Here is a 21,905-nt window from a genome sequence, read left to right as displayed (position 1 = left end):
TAGCCCCTATTTTTTTTCTTTTTGAGACAGGATCTTGCGCTGGCCTTGAACTCACCAGCCAAGGAGCACCGGAGATCCCCCAGTCTCCGCAGCCCAGAGCTGGCGCTAGTTTGTGCCATCCTGCTTGGCCTGACTTGTTTTCAGTGTGTGGGGATTGAGCTCAGGTCACTGTGTTTCCCGTGCCAGCACTTTTCCAGCTGCTTTAGCTCCCTGGCCTCCCCGCACGCCCCCCACCCACCTCCTCTGCTTTTACTTTTTATTCTGAGATGGGGTCTCACTAAGTTCCCTAGCCTGGAGCTTATCCATAGCCCAGGGAGGCCCTCCTCCCGTGATCCTCCTGCCTCAGCCTCCTGAGTGATTGGATGACAGGCTTGTACTGGTAGCCCTAGCCTTTTTTCTAGTCTTGACCACATTAATGCTTTGAGCATGGCAGAATTTTATAGATGAGCCTTATTTTATAGTACAGAAATTCAAAAATCATAATTACTTCACTGAGGGTGGCTCCCACCCTCTATTAATCATCCTCTTCATGCAGAAATGGGATTCTATTTTAGTCTCCTACAGATAAATTAGTATATAGTGGAAAGGGATTCAACTTGTGTGAGGAATTAAACGCTATCATAGAATTAACACACTCACTCACCTTGCTGTGTCTGGGCTTTGTATAGCAGAGACTGTTCACTGCAGATGCAGCTGGGTCCCACTAGACTCCAGCGGCTGTCAGGCCTGCCATAATCACACTCGTACACCAGCTATAGTAGCAATGGCACGGCTCACCTTCATGGGTGCTTGCTGTATGTGAGGGTGCATGCTAAGCACTTTATAGATTCATCCAAAAGTCAGGTGCACTGGGGGTACACCTGGAAACCCAGCGCCTGGGAAGCAGAGGCAAGAGGGTCACAAGTTTGAGGCCAGCCTTCACTGCTTAGGAACACTCTCTCAGAACCAGAAACCATCTTGCTACCAGCTGCCCGTGACGCTTACTGAGGTTCGGTGGCTTTCCCAGGGTCACACAGCTTGAGTGGGTGGATGGGGAGCCGTTAGCCACCTTGGTTCTATAGCAGAGTAACCTGCACACCTCCGTCAGTGAGTTCCCATCTTTATCTCGGTTTCCTTATCTTGGGACGGGAAACACTTCCTTTTGATCCTCACACATTGCAACTTCTATTATTTTAATTTTAATCTTTTACTTTCAAAGAAGGCCTTAGCGATTTCAGCCCAATGGGGTTTGCACGCACATCGATGGCTGTGCACATGGGATGTGAGCTCAGCCTCAGCTCTCTTCCCACAAGCTAATGTCTAAAGTGGTGAGCCTGGGATGCTCCCGAGAGAGCTTGGAGGTGGGAGATAATTTTCTGCCGGTGCACATTTTACATTTCTGATCTCTTTCTCACCTCACCTTGGTGCACTTGATGCTCTGAGGCTGTTCTTTTGCATCTCCCAGAAGCATCCGTCCCTCCGTGTTCACCTCTCTCTCTTCCACATCCCTCCATCACTCCGGTTACTTCTCTGCCCCGCTTTGGCTGTTGTCTTTGGGGAAGCTTCGGAAATGGCTGGATACTTGGATACTTTTGGATCGGTAGGCTGAAGACATGCTTGCTGCTCATTTACCCAGCACAGAACTTTGTCCAGAAAATAAGAGGTTAAAAAAGAAGTCTGGACCGGGAAGGGCTGTGACAACTGTCCTAGGGGGAGCTCTAGCGAGCCCTGGTGGCAGTGACTCATGCTGCTCTGTCACACGCAGGCGGCCAGGTGGGGTTACAGCCAGAGCGTGCACTAAGGAGCAGGGACCATGCAGCCTGCACTGCGGGGGATGTGATGCCGGCTTGCCAACTTCCCCCTGCCTGGTCCACTGCGGACGCCCTAGCCTGCAACCATGGTAACAATTCTGGCTGGAAATGCCCCTGGGAGCCCCCAAAGATGGGCAGCGTCCTGGTGACTGATGGACAGCAGCCACTCACACTCCTGAGTGAGAAAGCCTAGTAGGTCTGCAGGCAACAGAGACGATGTGATCTCCCCCTCCACAGCCGGGAGTCATGCCATAAGGAGGTAGGAGCCTTGCTGCAGATGTGCATCTGTGGGTCTCTGTGTCCCCCCCATCAGTGCTGCAACTTTATTTTGCTGGTTTTGGTTATGCTGGTTGAGCTGCGGAGGATTCGGTGGGCAGGGTCGCGCTGGGGAGGAGAGATAATGAACTAACAAAAAGTGGTTAATAAGATCTCCCAGTGAACTCCTGGCTATGAATGGACCAGACTGCAGTGGTAACCCAATGGCAGTGCCATAGCTCCCGAGCCCCCTGCCTGCGCTCTCCTTTCATTCTGCCTAAGTCATGAGACATAGCTATCTCTCTCCATCTGACTGCGGTGAATATCATGAGCTATTAATAATGTAGACCTGTCTGGGCGAGGGGCTCAATGGGCTTAGGTCATCTGGCATCCTGACACTAGCCAGCTGACACGAGGTGGAAGCTTTCCGGAAATAATCAGGCAGGAGCTGCCTGCTCGGTGAGCTGCCCAAGCGCTTCTGTTAGGGACCAAGTGACCTGTCCGAGTTCATCTTTCACTTTACCCCCTGCCCAGGGAGGCAAGCTGTCTGCGGGTTGGTGGCCATGTTGGCAGTGAAGGGGTTAATCTCTTGTTGCTGTAGGAGCTGAGGCAGGCAGAGGCTGGGTCTGCCTGCGCTAGGAGCTGGGTTGAAAGCAGGCGCTGCAGTGCTGTCTCCAACGCTGAAGGAGTGAGGCGCTTTTTTTTCCTTCTCCGCAACAGTGTGGAATCCGTCTGAATTTTTCTCTCCCCCTTCTCTTGTTTTTCTTTTAACCAGCTCCTCCCCCCTTCGTTCCCACCCTCAAGTCTGACGATGACACCTCCAATTTTGATGAACCAGAGAAGAATTCGTGGGTTTCATCCTCTGCGTGCCAGCTGAGCCCCTTGGGTTTCTCAGGCGAAGAACTGCCGTTTGTCGGGTTTTCATACAGCAAGGCACTAGGGCATCTTGGTAGATCTGAGTAAGTGACAATGTGACTTTCCAGGGGACTTGCATGGATGCCTGGCACACAGAGCCAGTGGTGGTGGTGCTGGTGGTGGTGGTGGTAGTGGTGGTGGCAGCGGCGGCAGTGGGCGGAGGGTCGGGGAGAGTGGTGCAGGGTAGCCCCTGAGCTGCCTGCATTTGGAGAGCAGTCTACCTGTGGGGTTGTGGGGCTAGACTGTTAAGGCTCTGTTCTATGTGGCCTGTTAGGTCCCTGTTTCTGTCCGTGGCATCCTAATGGTCAACTGGGTACTTTGGGTTAGTTTTTCAGTTTTTGGTCTTGTTTAGAGGGAGGAGAAAGTGGGAGACTTCTAGCAGTCAGAGGTGAACCATGTATGTGTTAAGCTGAGCTGTCTGTCCATCCATCTGCATCCGTCTCAGGGGTGGGTGGCTGGTACCCTGGCTGCATTGCAAGGATCCTCAACACTGTATCTCACAAACTAAAGGTTTCCCGATGGATTGAACTGAGCTGCAAGTGGCTGAACTGGCGCTCTAGCAGAGAGAGGATGCTTGGCTCCTGTCCAAGTATGCTGCAAGATCAGGGGTCTGGCAGCTGAGCCGCTCTGAGTAGGGAGGGAGCACTGGCTGGTAGTCAGAGGAAGCCCTGGTCGGTCCTGTGAGCCCCCAAGAGGGAGTGTGATGCAGCGGCCACTGATTCACAGAATTTGGGCTCCACGGGAGGGCGGAAAGGGGGAAAAAAACCTAAACAAACTAGGCAACCAGTATTAGAAATAGAAATATTTCTGTAAGCCTCTCGGCCTGGGAATCATTCTCCGGTCTTGGATGAAGCAATTCAAAGATGCCGCAGCCTAGGCTTACTTGGAGGGTCCTGTTTTCCAGACGCCTAGAATTTATGTAAAAATCAGCTGCCTTGGGATGTGGGAGCTACCTGACATGCCGTTTTCGGGGAGGCAGGCTCCCCCAGGAAGGTCTCAGAGCAGCTGTGTTGGTCTCCAGACTCACCGGCTTCCTCACACTGAGGCCCTGGGGGCAATGTTGGGTAACTAGTTGCTGCCCACTTAGGAGAAGAATATATATATCAGGCACATTCATTACCTGTTTGTTGTGCTTGTAGCTTAGATATTGATTTGAAGGGATATCTTTTTGGTTCCTGGACGATGTCACCCCACAGGTACAATTCTGAGGTTCTTAAAAGGACATCAGATTTTTACAGGGAATCGAGCATTTGATATAAGCAGGGCGAGTCTTGATTTTCAACAGGGGTCTTTTACAACAAGAACTGCCAGGGTGGCCTCTCTTTATCAGCTTGCTAGAGGTCTGGGTCTAAGACCCAGGTGGATGTTGGCATTATGAGGTATGTCTTTCTTGCTGATCTGCTCTACCACCCAAAGCAGCCTGGAGGATGGCAGGGGAGGCAGCAATCTAACTAGCTGTTGAATGTGCCATCAGTCTGATTTGCATTGGCCCAAGCAGGGCTAGGGGGTTTGGCATTGGTGTCCAGGACCCAGGCAGGAGTGGAGGCCGGATGGTGAAGGGTGCACAGAGTTAGTGGGCAGTGTAACCTTGACACAGTCGGCACACTGAAGGTCACAGATCCGGACACTGGGGATGTGTGAGGAGCTGCCGGTCTGGTTAGCAGCCGGCTGGATGTGTTGAGAGAAAGCTGTGCCAGAGTGTTGATCAGTGATCTGAAAAGCCCGAGAGGCCTTGAGGGAATGAGGTTTCGGGGGCAGTGTCGGGGGGTGGTGTGAGGGGGCCCAGGGGCAGAGAGGGGGTGCCGTGAGGGGGCCCGGGGGCAGAGTGGGGTGCTGTGAGGGGGCCCAGGTGCCGAGGCCACTCTGAAGCAGAGTGTGATTGACTGCTTGTTGTTCAGGAAGACTCTGATTGCATCGTTCTGCTTCTCAGAGAGCGGAGTAAAGAGAGGTCCGTCATAGGGGCGTCTCAGCACCAGGGCCCAGGCACCGGGTACACAATTGATGGCTGACTTTACTCATGAGCCTTTCCCCTGGAATGTGTGTATAGCTTTCTGAATTTGAAGGTTTTTGATTTCACCTCTGGCCATCCAAAAACCTCTCCCTAATGCATCAGCTGAGCTCCCATTTGCGCCCCAACAGAATGTTTAATTAAGATCCTCATAAAAGTAAAATTCCGTATAAGCAAGCAGTGCATTTGTTATCTGGACGATGTAACTGGAGGCTTCTTATCTTTGGGGAACTAATGCTTTTTCCATGGCAGTTCAGGGCTGGAGACAGCAGCTTTTCTTCCGTCTCAGGTCTTGCTCTGTGGTGCTGTTGTTGGACCTGGCTTCTTTGCCAGGGATGGGGCAGTGGGTGAAACCTACAGCAGCATTCTAGAAATCCTGCCCACCTGTTGGCTGTAGGTGACCCCGGGCATGCTGGATCATAGTTAGTTGGGAAGCCAATAAAACAGACCGGGCTGACATTGCTCAGCAGCTCCTGCAGCTCCATAGCTGGGCAGTCCCAGAGCTCTCTGCAGGCCGTGGCATTGCCTCCGTGGCATCGCCTCTGGGTACCACCTTTGCCCTCCAGTGGACTCAGCTTTCTCCCTGGTTTCCATTCTCCTGCTTCTTGTTTTCAACATCACAGCTTTTTATTTATGCTGCTGTTACTCGATCTTCACACCACCGAGGAAACTGCAGATGCTACTTAGTGCTGTGCTAGGGAAATTGACCCCAGATTTGTCACCAGTGAACTCAATGAGACATTCAGATGTGGGGCTGAATGAGCGAGGACTTTCCAGAGACTGTGGCCTCAAGGACGATTCATACTGTTGTCTCTGGTTGCTCCTCACATTTTAGCCTCTCTCTCTTTTTTTTGCAGGGCACCCCAGACTATGTTTAAGCCAGCCATTGAGCACACTCTTAATTTTATATTTAGCAAGTGTCTTGACAAGTGAGGTGCAGGGGGAGTCCCTTACTGCCCAAGTTGAGAGCAGGGGAGCTTGGCGAGCACCGGAATCGTTTGGCTGACTGTCTCTGGTGAGGTTAGCTCTGGAGAGCATCTGCCCAGTGACTCTCTTCATGTCTCTCCCACCCCCAATGATGCTGGGCATTGAACCAAAAGGGCCTTGACCGTGCTAAGCGAGCACTCTACCACAGCATCCTTTGAGTTATATCCCAGCCCAACCTTTCTCCTTTTTGCTCAAGAGGGACCCAGACTCAATTCCCATGCTTTGCACGCCTAGAGCCCCCATTTGCTTGAACAATGGTAGGGTAGAAAGAGAAACTAGTGAGTGGAAGGTTTAAAAACAGCACCTCCCTCTTCTGTCTGCACAGGGCAAGTTTCCTTATGTCCTCCCGTCATCTTCCTGGACAGCCTCGTTATCTCTGATCAAGTCAGGGTGTTTCTACAAGGCCATGTGATCTTGATGAGGCTGGATTTGTGTGTTGAAGGATCTGAGTGAGCTGTCTTTGGAAGGGGCACTGTCTTCCCTTTGCCCTCTGGGCACTTTCCTTCTACTGGATCTGGAGATACAGGGATTGAGCCATCCCTTGAGGCATGGTGGAAGATCAGACGCCCAGTTTTCAGTGCCTCTTCCTTTTATGGCTGGTAGTTCTTCACATGGTAATTTCCTCAATGGTAACATGGCAACCAGGATGCCTTCCTAGGAGGATGGAACGAAACATAAAGTGAAAAGACCTTAGTGACTGTCCATGGTTCTGTCTCTTGTTATCTCTAACACGCCAGTCTATATTTACATAGAACTCTTCCATATGTGCCAAGGGGCTATGAAAGGACTCAGCAGTAACTACGGAGTTCCAAGTCAGGCCAGACTCAAACTCGGCTCTCCAGGCCTTGGGAGGCTTTCTCCTGGAAATGCTTAAATGTTGTGGCCAACTACAAGAGTTAACATTCTCCTGACAAGAGGTGCTCTTTGTGGAGGGGTAGATTAGAAGGCAGAAGGACAAGGTTAAGTCCAGGTGGGCACACCCTCATCGAGCTGATGATACCATGGCAGGTTTGTTGGAACAGTTCATAGAACTGAGCAGGCACCTTAGCTGTGGCGTATCAGGGTGAATGAAGAAGACAGGGTCTTGATAGGCCCTTCACTCCTTAAACTACTTTAGGAGCGAAGCCAACCCATGCTTTCTTGCTAAACGAGCAGTGGTGATCTTTCTTGGAACGCCTGTCCATTGCCCCATGCAGGCTGGGTCCCGTTGGTCCCCATGGTCCGAGACACAGGAAGCCATGTGGGCCCCAGTGACTATGCATGCTGGAACTGAGCTTACCCATGCACTGATGGAGGGTTAGGGTTAGGGGTCTTCTCTGTAGAAGACGTGGATTTGGGTCAGTGGAGGGGAAGGAGGAGAGGGCCCGAGAGTCCTGCAGCCTGTCCCTCACAGGTGCACCCCACCCTGAGGTGATCCGCCCTCAGGCTCCGCTCGAAGCCCTGCACGCAGAGCTACCCACTTAACACAGTGTCCCGGAGGAAGCACGGTCACCCTTCTCCCACTTGTGAGCTTGTCCAAGTGCTTCAAGTCCAGACGATGTGGGGCACCAGAGTCTCTTGACCACTGTGCTATTTTGCTGTGCCGTATAAATGCCTCATGGGAGAAGTCAGGCAGTGCTTGTAGGGTGCCCAGTTTCACAGGTTTGTCAGAGATAGATGCCATTTTGGGGAGTGAAGCTCCATGAAGCTGGGGCAGGTGTGAAGACAGATGACATGCAGGGCAAATGTTGCTTTTGTTTTGGGCCTTTTTGGGTTTGTTGAGCTAGATGGGCTGCCTAGGTCTCAGGGTTCTCATTTAGAGACACTTAACCTGCGTGTGTGTGTGTGTGTGTGTGTGTGTGTGTGTGTGTGTGTGTGTGTGCGCGCGCCTACATGCATGTGCACATGCATTTGTGACCACTCACATTCTTCCTTGAGGACAGGAAATAGCACTGACCTTGATGACTTTTGTACTTGCAGTTGCCTCCCGTCTAAGCTCCTGTGAGGGGAGGGAGGCTTCTCCTATGGGTCCTGCTGGTTGTTATTGAACTGCTTTGGAGGCGTTGGGGGAGCCTTCTATTAAAGCCCGTTTTCCCTAGAGTGCATGAAAAGTTAGGCATGAGAGCGTCCATCTGTCATCACAGCTCCTGTGGTGAGGTGAGATGGAGGCTCTGGAGGCTCTCAGGGCGGAGCACCTGGCTCCTCAATAGGAACTCAAGACCGTGTCTCAAGCAAGGTGAGGACCAAGGCCCAGGGTTGCCATCTGATCTCCATAATACATGCTGTGGCATGCATACACAAACCAACACACACACACACAGGCACACAGACACAGACACACACAGACACACACACACACACACACACACAGAGAGAGAGAGAGAGAGAGAGAGAGAGAGAGAGAGAGAGAGAGAGAGAGAGGATTGTTTCCTTCTTCATCCAGCCATACCTTGGTACTGTGCTTGCTACCCACATCCCTATTACAAGAAATCCTATCTGGGATTTTTTTTTAGTAGTCAACAACGACAGCCTCCTCTTGTGGTCCCCAAGTCACCCATCCACCGTATCCAAGCCACTTGGTAGTCACTGCCCTCAGGTGCTGTTCGTCTCCTGCCGTCAGCTCGATCTTAAGCTGGTGCGCACCTCTGGGTGTTGTCCTGGGTTTTCTCCTCCTCTCGCTCATTTCCAGTCTCTCTAGTCAAGTGCACCGTGTCCTCTGGCTCACCGCACCCTGTTGTTCTCCACTCAACACTGAGCCTCTCAGCCTTGGTAGGACCATTTTACCACCATCTCATTTGTCTTAAAGACACCCTTAGGAACTCAGATCCCAACCCTGAAGCTCAGGCTCTAGCGGGTCTGTCAAGTGTGTGCTTTGGTGCCCCCCACAGACTAGTTTGCTTGGTTGTCCTGGGTCACTTGAGAAGGGAGCCATTGCCTGAGTGAGCTTCATGTTCCCAAGCTTGGCAACTCTTCCTTTGCCAGAGCAGATTCCTCTTGGCTCTCTTTGCTTTCTTTGCCTTTGCCTCCTGGCCTCTGATGAACCTCCTGAAAGAATCATATGTGCTTAGTCCTCTTTTTTTTTTTTCTTTTTCCTCTCCCCATCCCTACGGTATAAGTACCATCTCAAAAGCTATTGACTACCCTCAGCCAACAAAGCAAGCTGCTGGACTGTTAGTCAGCCCTTGTCTGGAGAGGTTTCTAGTCTGTTCTCTGGGTCCTGGGCTCTTGGTTTCTTCCCGTCTCTCATCTCTGACTCCTCCTTCAGGATTTTGTGACTGTTCTGTTTGGGCCCTTGAAACATGGGCTGTCCTGTGAGCAAGCCCTTTCATCCCTGACTTCAGCTCCTGCTTCCCCATGCCCCTCCTCTTCATCATGTAAGACAGTACCCCTCCCGCTTCTAGGCAAGAAAATGGTGTCACCTTAATCACTTAAGTCTGCCTCTTGCATCTCCACCGTTGGCAAGGCCTCTGCGTTGCCCCTCTGATGACACTCACATCTGGGCCCATTCTTCTGTCCTCATCATCACCCAGGTGGTCACTGCTCAGACTGGTGCAGGAGACTGCGAGCGAGCCCTCTGCCTCTGGCTTCCCTGGCTGTAATCCATTTTCCACAGAGTGGAATTCCTCCAAAGCTACAGCTGGCTGATGTAATTCTCTTGTGGGGACCTTCAGCAGCATCTTGGTGTGCACAGAATTAATGGCCTCTCTTGAACTTGACTTTCAAGCTTTGTGTGCCAAGACCCTTGCCTGTGTTCCCGGTCCTACCTTCTTTTGTCCCTTAGATCTGGCCAGACTGCCCAGGTCACTGAGGACAGGACTTTACCCTGGCAAGTTAAACTTTTGTCAGATTGAATTGATTAAAGTGGTCTGGGTTGTACCACTGTATAAACTGCCCAATGTCTCCTGAGCACGTCCTGTGGGCCCAGAACTATTTATTCTAAGGACTTTCCATGCATTGTCTCACAGCCGTGCCATACAGAGTTCACTTTAAAGACACCCAGACTCAGGGAAGTTACCTGGAGGACCGCAACAGATCTAAGACCTGGGCCCACGTCTGATTACTCCAGACCTTTGTACCCACCACATGACCTCTAGCAGTCATGGCTTTGCTAGTTCATGTGAGAGTGAAACATCTGTCTAAAAAGACACAGTGAAGGAACAACACTCTGGAGGAGTCACCTATACGGTGTGATTCTAAGTGTTTAGTAAGTACTGTGACATAGCTCAACAATAGCTATCACGTTTTGATAATAAAGCTGGAGATGACCAAGCCTGGGTCCTCTCTGAAGTTTGCACAGCTCACCCCTTTAGTTTTAGAACTCACAGAGGCATTCTTTATTTTGGGGGACTAAACTGTAGCACCCGTATGGAAAGTCCAGGCTTGAGAATCAGACAGGCAGACAGTTTTGTGAAGGAGACATTTAGCTTCTTGCAGAGTCAGTGTGCTCCTGCTGCCCGCTGCGGGTGTGGTGGTGTCTGCCTGGGAAGTTTCCTGTTGAGAGGGATGGCAGTCTCAAAGTTCGTGTCTGGAGCAGAGCAGGCGTTCACTTTATGTGGCTGTTGTTACTGAGGTGTGTGGCAGGAGCCAGGCTGCGTCTGCTCTCTTTTCCTGTGTGCTTCCACTTGGTAAAGACATTTTGCTGGTTTCTGTCCATTGAAAGAATTCAGTTCTGTGTGGGGTGCCTGACAGACAGATGCCCTAATATCTACTCCTAACAGAGCCCATGATGCATCAGCTAAGCCTGCAGATCCCACAACACACTTTGCAGTTGCAGTAGCCCTGAACCTTGTGCCCTGTGCCCAACAAAGATGTCACCTGTTTGCTACCCAGAACCAAGCATGGCTTCCCTGATGTCAGGGCTGGAAAACTTTCAGTACAGCCTCAACCCTGCACAGAAATTCTCACTTTGGATTCCTTTGTCCATGATGCTCTATGTACTGCACCTGCATGTCGCCTACATGTTGTTCATTCATTCATTCATTCATTCATTCATTCACTAGATTAACGGATCCACAGTTCTAGGCCTCATGGGTGTAAATGTGAACAGGACAGATGCTGCCCATGTCCTCAGGAAGCTACCATACACAAGAGGCATTTAGATGGTGCCCGGGGCTCTGTAGACATCAGACCAAAATGGAGACCAAAGTGGGGTGGCCAATTTAGACGTCTTAGTCAGGCCTCCTTGAGGTGAAAACTAGGAGGCCATTAGGGAAGGTTGAGTTAACTGGGGTGACACTCCTGACCACCTGTGGGCTAATCTACAAGTCTGCACTGAGCTCCTGTGAGGTACCAAGCCCTGCCCTGGAGGCCAGCCATCGCAGTGAGTCTCTTTCTTCACAGGGCTCATATCCTGGTGGTACAGGTGAACATTTGTTCATTTGCTCATTCACTTAGCAGAGTTGTGCTGTCCTACTATGCGCCTGTAGTTTCTAGGCCCTGAGGATTCAACAGTGAACACAAGGATGCCAAAAGCCCCACCTCCATGAGTACCATCTATCAGAAGGCCAGAGAGTTGCTTCTTGATGGCAAGTGAGAAGGTTGCTCCTGTAGAAGAGGAGAGGCAGCCTTGTGAAGCGAGGACCACAGCCTTGTGAGTGGCCAGCCAACAGAGAGCCTGTCGGAGCGCTGGGCAATGTGTGGTGGAGGTCAGAGCACCTAACACACATGGGGTTACACTGAGGAAGACGTGGCAAATCTCATTTTACAAAGGATCTCTCTGACCATTTTTGGAGGGTAGATGGAAGAAGGGATAAGAGTTGAATTCAGGAAGGAGTAATTAAGTGGTTGCATTCATTCAGAGACGTGGTAGGGATATGTCAACAGAGTCTACAAAGTGACTCGCTCACTCGGAGCCGGAAATGGTATTAAAAAAAAAATCCCATGCCTGGCTATATTTTTATGAATAGTGAGAGTTTTGATAAGTGGTTTTTGCCTATTAATCTTTCTAGAGCAAATGTTCTCCTTCATCTGGAACCCATTGGTGGTGGTGGCAGCTGTGGTGGGGTGTGTGTGGTTGCTTATCTGAGTGTGCATGTGTGCAGCACCCTAAAGCCAGGTGCAGTCTGGAGCTCCCAGGAGAGTGGCATTTTTCACATTTCCCAGAGCCTGCGATGGGCACCACTGTGTATTTTAAAGTGGGCTTATAAAGTTAGTTCATAAATTTCAGAATGTACAATCTTAAAAGCCAGTGTATTTTTGGAAACAGAATGCTGACGGGTTTTAAATTCTCTTGTACCACGTTACAGCTTGCGGTTACATATATTTTTAGTGCCATTGGCCACAATTAAGGTGAGGCCCTCAGCTGAGCTAATTTCAACGATGCTGGTTTTAGCATCGAGTCTCTACATTGGCTGTCTCTGAAGCATGTGTGACCTGTGGTCTGTTATCAGGCGACAGAGTTCTCAGGCAGGGGTAGGCTTCCTAAGGAAGCAGATGGATGGCTTGGTGCTTGCACAAGATTCTAGGCCCAGGGCTTAGAGATGCCCCACTCCACGCTCCCGTAGGTAGGGTGGAGGTGCTCACTGGTGTCTCAAGATGGGAAGTAGTCTGTTAATAGCGACCACGGATTCTCCTTAGTTATGTGGGTTATTTATAGGCACATCATTGGGGAAACTGCATTTTATCATATTTCTTAAGTGTAGAGGTTTCATAAAACAGTTTTGGGGTAGAATGTAATATGTTAAACAAACATGCTCTTGAGGCTGTAGAGGGCTGGGAAACCTCACTTTCTCTCTCTGTCTCGCACTGTCCTCTCTCTCAGCGCTCTTTGGGACTCTGTAATTATAAAGCAGATGTATATATTAGGAAGAGATGTTGATTTCAGAGTAAATTTTTCTAGAAAATAGAAGCTGGGGAATAAAAGGAAAACCCAAACTTGGCTTGGTGCTGGAAGAGACAGCACTGCTGTGTGTGGGTGGGCGGCTGCATGCACCCGCTGCTCAGAGGAGCGGCTCCCCTCCCTGGGGGCAACTGGCTGTGCATCCGAGATATGGCCGGGGGTGTGGTGGGGGATGTAGTGTGGTGGGGTGTGGGATGGGGTAGGGCTTGGGGCCGGAGTAGGCAAGCAAGGTGTGGGCAGGCTGCGTATTCTTTTATTAGCATCTTCATTGTACTGGGTCTCATCCAGTCCAGAGTGTGAACTGGCCTAGGCTTCTGACATCTATGCTGTTTCTCAGCTTAATTGGCCCTTTCCCCCAGCCATGGAGCTGTGGAGAGAGAGTTGCTTGTGTGTCTGGCGTGGCTATAAACCGACACGGCTTCTAGTGGCTTTTGGGTTCCTAGGCTGTCTTGAGCTCAGACTTAGCAACAAATGCAGTCACTCATGGATAGAGGTCACTGTATCCTGCATGGCCCTTCCCTCACTTTCCTTTGTGACTTTGTCTACCTGAACATCCTCAGCATTGTTTGTTTGTCCAGTGCATCTAGCCAAGTAGTTGAGATTTGAACTCACAACCGTGGATTGTAGACCCCTCTACTTTTAACTGCCTGATACTCAGATAGGGTAAGTGTGTGTAGAGGCTTTAAAATCAGCCGTGCTGTGAGGATGGTAAACCCTGTCCCATAGGATCTCAGAGATCTGGTGAGGTGGTCTGTGAAGTGCTTGCACACAGCATGCTCGCAAGTGATACTCCACTCAGGGCAGGGTTGGTGTTTCTTGTCCCTCCTGGACGGTCTCTGAGGTGAGAAATGGAGGCTTTACCTTGCAGTCTCCATATTAGGGCTTCTCAGTTTGGCATTTGTGACATTTTGGGCTGGATAATTCCCATAGGTTCCTCCTGTAGGTATAGATTGTTGAGCAGTATCTCTGGCTTCTTCACAATGAATGCCAGGAGCACCTCCCCTCCCCCTTCCTCTCCGCTCCCCTCTACACACCCCTGTCCCTGCCCTGCCCTGCTCTCACCATTAAAATTAAAGAACTTCTAAATATTACTGAATGTATCCAGGGTAGGAGCTACGGGCTGCAGGAGAGGATTAAACTGTTTTTAAAGATTAGATTTATTCCTTTATTTTGTGTTGAATGTTTTCCTGCATGTATGTCTCATTTCATCACTTCTTTTCTGCAGTTCTGGGCCACAGGCACATACTAAGACCTCAGAATTCTGATGAAGTACCCCATAGAGGAATGGTTTTATTTTGTTTTTAAAACTTTACTTCAACAATAGCAACTTTAAATAATGCCCTGCTTGTATTTTGGGAAGACCTTAGACTGGAGACTTGATGTTGGAAACCCAAAGCTGTGTGTGGTGCTGTTTGGTGGCTCCCGGTGAGTTTGGATGAGAGCTCAAGCTGATGTTTCCCTTATGGTCAGTTCCTGGAAACGCCACCGTCAGTCACCATCCACTGTTGCTTTGCAATGGCCAGTGACAGGCCTGGAGAACATGGCTTGAGATGATGTTTTAGAATGCTTGTGGGGCATGTGGTCTAGGGGCTGGAGAGATGGCTCCATGGTGAAGTGCCCTTGCTGCTCTTTCAGAGGGCCCAGGTTTGGTTCCCAGCACCCATATGGTACTTAGAGCCACTTCTAACTCTGGTTCCAGGAGATCTGACCCTGTCTTCTGGATTCTTCAGGCTCCTGAGAGCACCTGGTGCACATACTGTCTCAGGCAAAACACTCAGATATAAATTTTAAATAAATAATAGTTTCTGTTTTGAGCTTGTCACTGCCACTATGAATTGAATTGCCTTAGTTGGATAAGAGATACAGGTCAAGTCTGTGTGAGCTGTGTCTGGCTTTAGCGTAGAAATTCATGGAGATGCTATAGTCAAATTCACTCACAAAGTTGGGCATCCCAGCTGGACTAGGAGGGTCGTGTACTTGAGGCCAGCTTAGGCTACATACTAAGCCAGTCAAGTGGCTCAGCTGGAAAATGTGCTTGTTGTAAGTGAGCATGGTGACTTGAGTTTGATTGTTGGGACCCACATGGTGGAAGGAAAAAAACAATTCCCTAAAGATGTCCTCTGCTTTACGCATGCGCATCATGGTACTCACATGTACTGCACACATAAAGCAATGAGCATATTAAACAATACAGAATACTATTCTTAATTATTGTCTGACACTTGTACTTGTCCTGAAATTCTAAAGGAGTGACCACAAAGTCACATGACCTGACCAAAGCGCCACATGGAAGGCAGCCCTGAAGCTGGCCATACCGGAGCTTTGAAAGCCTTGACTTGAATCCATAAGCACGCTCTCCTAATTAGTGTCCCTGTTGTCAGTCCTGACTCTCCATTGAAACCATTGTGGAGTGGAATGAAAATGGCACTGCCCTGGCTCCGTTGGGCTTGGTGGGCCTCATCCCCAGCTCCAGGTGATGCTAATAACCATCTGGGCTGAGATACCAGGAGTTGCCCAAAGCTGCCTTGACCTTTGCCCTCCATACCCCCTCATTGTTTATGCATTGTTGCTTCAGGCTGAGTTTAGTCACAGCGTCCTACCAGAGCTTTTTTTAGATGTGATTTTTATTTATTCTTTAAAAAAAAAAAGGTTTCTTTAGCATATTTATTCTGAAGGGCTCTTAATTGCTGTACTTAGAACTCTTAAATGTGAACATTTGTCAGGCATCAAAATAGCAGAGTGAGCAAGTCGGACGTGGGGTGACGGCTGCATTGTCTCCTGTGAGTGCTTGTCTCCTGGATTCTGGGCCCTATTAACCAGTGACCTAGAAACACTTTTTCTTTCTTTCTCTTTTGGTGAATAAGCAATCTGTTTTGTACCCACACCAGCGAACATTCAACATTAAACGCTGCTGGAGCCCTCCCTCCATGTGGCATTAAGTTCTGGGAGCCACAGCCCACTCCACCATCACAAAACCTATGCAGCTGGTTTCTAAAAGGGTGCTGGTGTGTGCTTGGGTGCAGAGAACTGGGCCTGTGTGGTCATCCCTGATGGATGTGATGGATCCCTTGATTACTGAAGGACTAGGGACCATCTCTGTCTCCTCAGCTGCCCTGTGGCATCAAAGTGCAGCCAGGAAGGAGGGAGACTCAAGACCACGCCAAGCAAGCCCTGTGAAGACAGGATTAGACTCTTCCTGTGCATGCATGTGTACGTGTGCATGTGATTGTGTGCGCATGTGTTTGTGTGCGAGTATGTATGTGTGCGCGCGCGCGTGTGCGAGCATCTTGGCTAGGAAGTAGGCTTGTGAGAAGTGTAAAAATGTCTAACCCAATGTGAGAGTTAAAAAAAAAAAAGATTTATTTCTGGATTTGAATCCTGTTGCCCATTTCTATGAATAATCACTGTTTGTCTTGATGTGGAGAATAGCACACAGCACATTCAGCCCCTGAGTGTTAGTTACCATTTCAAGCGACTGTTTAAGGCCTGTGAGGCATGTGCTGTTTGCAAAGTTGCAGGGATTGTAATAAAAACGGCAGCAGTCATAGTAGTGGTTGACACTTGTCAAACCCTCAGTATGCCAGGGATGTGCCTAGGTCTCTGTGTGCTCTGTGTCACTTAGTTGTCGTGAGGACTCTCAAGTTGCTTGAGAACTACACCCATGTTACAGGTGAGAAACCTGAGGTTCAGGGAGGTCACATAGCTCATCAGTGACAGGTCTGGTTGTACACAGAACAGCCTGGCTCTGGGTGCTGGTTCGCTTGGCTGCCAGTGAGTCAGTCTTGTCACTCCAGCCTCATCACTGGGAGAGATGCCTCACACTGCTGCAGGGGGCTGACCTCTTTTAGGTTGAGAAGTAGTCTGGGGCAGCAGAAACCGGACTTTCACCTGCTGGGAAGAGCCAGAGTGCTCATCAGTAACCAGCTCCTACAGTCCTGTTACCAAGGCAACAAAGATGGGAGCATGGGGCCGCAGTGGGCATCGCCATGTCCCTCCATGCATAGGAACCTTTGCTTGCTGTTGCCTTTACTTTGTCCTTTACTCAGTGTTAAACCACGGAGGGACACTACCCCGAATGGAGATTCTCTTCCACCCACTGCTAACCCACAGGGCACCTACGTATGTGTGCAAGCGCCCCTCTAGCCCACTCCCTGCAGAGCTGGTCACGACTTCTGTGATGTCTCCTGAGCATGGCATCAGGCTCACCCAGCCACCCGCAGTCCCCCACTTCCTGTAGACTAACAGAAACCATTTCTCAACCAAGCAGGCTCCTTAACCTCACTGGCCTTCACTTTCCATGTGCATAGCATGAAGATAATAAACCGTATCTGCCTCAGGGAGGTGGGGGAATAAATGATTAAAACATGCCTTGTGTTCAGGTAGAACCAGGCGTGTCACAGAGCTCAGTGAGCAGTCTCTGGGCTGAAGTCAGCTGAGATGAGGCTGGGTTCTGCCTACAGGCTTAGAGGACAGTCAGCTGCCTTGCCTTGTCCAGCTCCTAGAGTCCTTCTGCTTGTGACCTGGCGGCTAGTGGTTTGCCATCTTTGTGTGTGTATGTGTGTGTGGTGTGTGTGTGCACACCTGCCTATGTGCATGCAGATGCGCACACTTCATGGCACCTCTGTGGAGGTCAGGGACAACCCTGGGTGTTGTTCCTTGCTTTCCACATGGTTGGAGATGGGCCCCTTACTTTGTGGCTCCACAGGCCAGGGTTTTCCAGGGAGTCCCTGTGCCCGCCTTACCATGGAGTACCGGGTTACACATACACAACCCCGCACGCTGTTTTATGTGGGCTCTGGGGGTTCTAACATAGTTCTTCACCCTTGCACAGCAAAGCACCTCACCTACTTAGCCATCCTCCTCAGCCTGACGCTGCATGTTCATATCCCTGGCCTCCATGTTTGGCTTTCTGTCCCCCCATGAGGACCTTTATGAGTATATATGAGCTATTCCGGTAATCCAGGATAATATCTGAGTTTTAAGACCTTTAACCTAACCGCAGCTACAGAACCTGTCCACATGGTGAGGTCTCTGTGGCTTCTGGACTGGACACCAGCATCTTTGGGGAAGGGAGTGAGACTCAGCACCATAAGCGGCACGGGCTACTTACAGAGAACAAACCAGTGCAACAGACAAGCTTGGGGGAGGAGTGAGACTTGTTGTCCTGCCTTGGGGCCAGTGTGGCTGCTGTCCCTTGTCCCTGGAGCTTGTGTCCCTAAAATATCTCAGCCTTCAAATGCCACCTGGTAGGTCTGCAGCCCCACTTATGCCACCGCGTCATCTGATCACATCCCCTTCTCCTCTCAAGGCGTCTTTCTCATCCATAAGTGTTTCTGAGTCTTCCTGGTGTATTGTGTCTGCTCTCCGTAGATGGGGAGCTTCAGGAGGAGCATGTGCCCTGCTGTGCGCTAGGGGTGCAGAGAGAGTGTTGCATTCGTGCCTGCTGAGTGTGTCAGTGAAGGGAGCCACGCCAGGCTCAGGGCTGTGTGGAGAAAGCTGACACTTCTCAGTGTGGCAGGTTCTTTTCTCATTACCCTACTGTACAGTTGTGCAAGCTGAGGTCCCGAGAAGCCAGTTCCGGCCCCAGGTTCCCTTGGATCTGCAGCAGGTCTAGCTGCCTGGGCCCTGCCTTCCTTTTGCCTCCCTCTGCAGGCTTTACCCCACTAGCACGCGCTGGAGCCTGCTTTGCCGCGTGGCGCAGCAGGTCTGCCGTTTCCTCAGCAGTTCCTAACCACAGCCCCTGGGCTGACATACAGACCACTTGACATTTTTTAAAAATATGATTATTTTTATGCTTAGGTCTGTTGTGTCGGGTCTGGACTCCCCTGCCAAGACTAGCTCCATGGAAAAGAAACTTCTCATCAAAAGCAAAGAGCTGCAGGACTCCCAGGACAAGTGTCACAAGGTACTTATCTCCGCAGCCACAGCGGCCTCCGGCCTTGCTCCAGGATCCTCGGTCAATAGATGCCAAGGGATCTGCCAGGGGCCGCCTCCCTCGCTGAAGTCACGCCTCCAGCAGCTCGGTGGGAGAGGAAATCGGGCCTAGAAGTTGCCGTAAATTCTTTAAATCTTAACCAGAGGAGGCCCTGGATTTAAAACAGCCCGTTTCTCAGCATGACCCAGCCCGATGTCCGCTTCTTACGGCAGGTGGCCGGGGTCCTCACCTGGGGCTGAGAAGCGTCCCATCTGCTCGGAGTGAGGCGAAGTCTCTCTTCCTAGTCCTTTAAAACTCTGCTTATGTCACTGCGGCCACTGTGTTGATTATGCTCAACGGCTCTTAATACTCACTGTTCCTGCCCAGAGGCAACTCTCTGAAAACTTAATAAAAAAACACTGCTTCTGTGGGACTCCTAAGAGTGCAGACGAATATTATCTCTCGGCCTTGTCCTGCATCTGTCCTCTAGTTCTTTGCAAGGAGATGGGGGGGACCAAGATGGATTTGGGATAAAATTAAAGTGACATCTGTATAAGCCAAACAAGTACAAAAAAAAAAAAAAAAAAAAAAAGAGGCACACAGGTGAAAGATGGTGACGGTGGCCTCTTTGCTAAGTGGGTTAGAGAAGTGATCGTGCGAAGCAGGACTTGGATGACAGGAGTGACCTAGCGTTTGGTGACTGTCTTTTTGAAGAACTGTATGCTCCTGGGCGAAGAAGCAATGGTATTGCCACCCCAGCTCTTGACGAATTAGCGGTAACCGCCCCCCAGACCACCAGGTGGCCTAGGGGCCTGCTTGCCATGAGATTGCTCCCACGGAACCTCCCCGGGCCCTTTTAACCTGTCCGTGTGTTTATTTCAGATGGAGCAGGAAATGACCCGGTTACATCGGAGAGTGTCAGAGGTGGAGGCTGTACTTAGTCAGAAGGAGGTGGAGCTGAAGGCCTCTGAAACTCAGAGATCTCTCCTGGAGCAGGACCTTGCCACCTACATCACAGAATGCAGTGTGAGCCTTCCCCAAAGCCCCCTTACCTTGGAGGCGACACTTCCTGTCGTGTGTGTCTCATCCTGTTTCATGACAGCTCCATGAGGCACATCACAGCCAATGGCAGAGAGTAGAAACAGACTGAGTCGAAAGGCAAGATCCGAGATTGGCAGAGTAGCATGAGCTAGGTGTGAGGTCCTCTAGGAATCAGGCTGGAACTGGTTTTCAACAGAAAGCCCGTGTGGGCTGCTGAGCGTCACAGAGCGCGGAGACGGGAATCAAGTGTCCCATCTGCAGGGGTCCCGGCATCCATCCCAGTTCTCTCTCTGGTCTATGCCGGGTCTGGCAGGATCAGCTTTGAGGACTGAACTCCCTAATTTGTACCAGAAAACATAATTCAAATCTATCTGAAATCAATATTTTTATTCTCTTAGAAGCATCGTAGTGCCAAGGACATTCAGCCTTTGAGACCCAAACCCTCTGTCATTATTTCTCATGCAACTCCATTTTTTTTTTCCTTTCCTTCACAAGAGTAGATCGTCTTATTCATTGTCTCGTGGAGTTTTTCATTCAGGTGTTTTTCTAATGTGCCCAATTAAACAGCCTTAAGAGGTTGAATCACACATTTATAAAGCTTTTCTTTTTTTTTTTTTTCTCACAAGGGAGAGGAAATCTATAGGATGTGGCTGATTAAGAATAACTGCTATGTTTGCGTTCCAGACTTGGCTGCCTTTCAGTGGTGGGTGAAGTAATTGAGCTGTGTATTTCAGCTGTTTCTATGAGTGCCATTAAAGCACAAGGGAAACTGATGGATGATAGGTGTCCGGGACACTTGTCAGGAGGCCGTTACTCACCTGGACTCCGACAGCTGGGTGGGCGAAAAGCTGTTGCTTCCTGTTGCTTTCTTGAGACAGGCATATACACTTGAGAGTCCAGAAAGCTTTTCATAGGCTAGAGTGCACTAGACAGTCACGGAGGTGGTGCTTGTAACAGACACGGGATCCTACTGGCTTTCAGCCCTGAACATACAAGTAAGTACCTGGCAGGGTAGGCAGCTGATGCCAAGCGATTAGCTGGTAGGGTTTCAAGCTCGGCCCCAGTAAGGTTGCGAGCGTGCGATGATGTTTCTTCCGCCAAGGAGCTTTTACAGGGTGAAAATTGGAATCAGCAACCGCTGCGAGTTGTCAACTGTGGTCCGTCACCTGAAACCATCCCGGTGTCTGCGGAGCTCTCCTAATGAACCTTTTCAACCAGATCAGGATCCAAGAGCAACCCCTATTAAAGTGTTTGCTTTCCACAGAGCTTAAAGCGAAGTTTGGAGCAAGCGCGGATGGAGGTGTCCCAGGAGGATGACAAGGCACTGCAGCTTCTCCACGACATCAGGGAGCAGAGCCGGAAGCTCCAGGAGATCAAGGAGCAGGTATGGCTGCTCCCCTCAGAGCCAGGCGGCCCACAGCTGGCTCGAACCCCTGGCTTCAGGCATGCTGGAAAGGCAGAGGTTGCTGGAATCAAGGGTGGGGACACAGCAGGCTGAGATGGGCAGGCAGGTCACATGGAGTCTCAGTCACAGCAGCCTGCTTGCTCCACTCCTTTTGAAGGCTGCAACTCATCATGTCCGCTCATTTTAATAAAGAGCACACTGGGCAGACTTCAACCTCGGGCACAGATACGGCCTCCTCCCTGCTTTCAGTGGCTCTTAGACCAAGAGTACCTTTTATATTCTTAAATGATCAGAGAGAAAAAAGAAGAGAAAAAGTAATTTGTGACGTGACTTTTGTAAAAGTTAAATTTCAGTTTGTATAAGGATTTATTGGGCACCACCACACTCATTGTTCCGATGGTGGCTTTTGTGCATCAGAGGCAAAGGAGCGGTGTTCACAGGGTGTGTGGCTATAAAAACTGCCTGCTCTGCCTTATAACCAAAAGTTTACCAAAGCCTGCTTTGGATAGTCCTAGAAGAATTCTGTATTTTTATAACTTTTCAGATAACACTTTCAGTTTTCGAGAGCAACCAAGATCACTCATAGTTTTAGTTATATATTTTTAAAAAAAAATCCCCAGAGGAAAGTTTGGTCCACTGAGAGCAGCCAGAATGAGCACAGTGAGTCTGAGCAGGCAAAGGCACCCTGCGCTCCCAGAAGAGAACAGAGACCTTTAAACAGCCCACTCCTTCTCCCCACCCCCTTTCTAAAACGGTTTTCTCTCTAGAGGCTC

At 50.1% G+C, this 21,905-nt stretch overlaps 1 protein-coding gene across 6 annotated transcripts in view; it reads left to right on the top strand.

Moving 5' to 3' along the window:
• CIT (citron rho-interacting serine/threonine kinase) overlaps positions 1-21,905 on the top strand; it is a 168,816-nt gene that overhangs the window by 64,625 nt on the left and 82,286 nt on the right. For all 6 annotated transcript variants that reach the window (XM_084762173.1, XM_084762172.1, XM_084762171.1 and 3 more), the window contains exons 10-13: positions 2,821-3,004; positions 18,572-18,677; positions 19,569-19,712; positions 20,992-21,111. In XM_084762173.1, coding sequence (XP_084618299.1) covers positions 2,821-3,004; positions 18,572-18,677; positions 19,569-19,712; positions 20,992-21,111 — 554 coding nt within the window. The remainder of the gene's footprint in view (positions 1-2,820; positions 3,005-18,571; positions 18,678-19,568; positions 19,713-20,991; positions 21,112-21,905) is intronic.

This window comes from Acomys minous (assembly GCF_964271855.1).
Source record: "Acomys minous genome assembly, chromosome: 16".
Classification (NCBI taxonomy): Eukaryota; Metazoa; Chordata; class Mammalia; order Rodentia; family Muridae; genus Acomys; species Acomys minous.
Note: the sequence above shows the minus strand (reverse complement) of the source record. Positions and strands in the feature narration are given on the sequence as shown.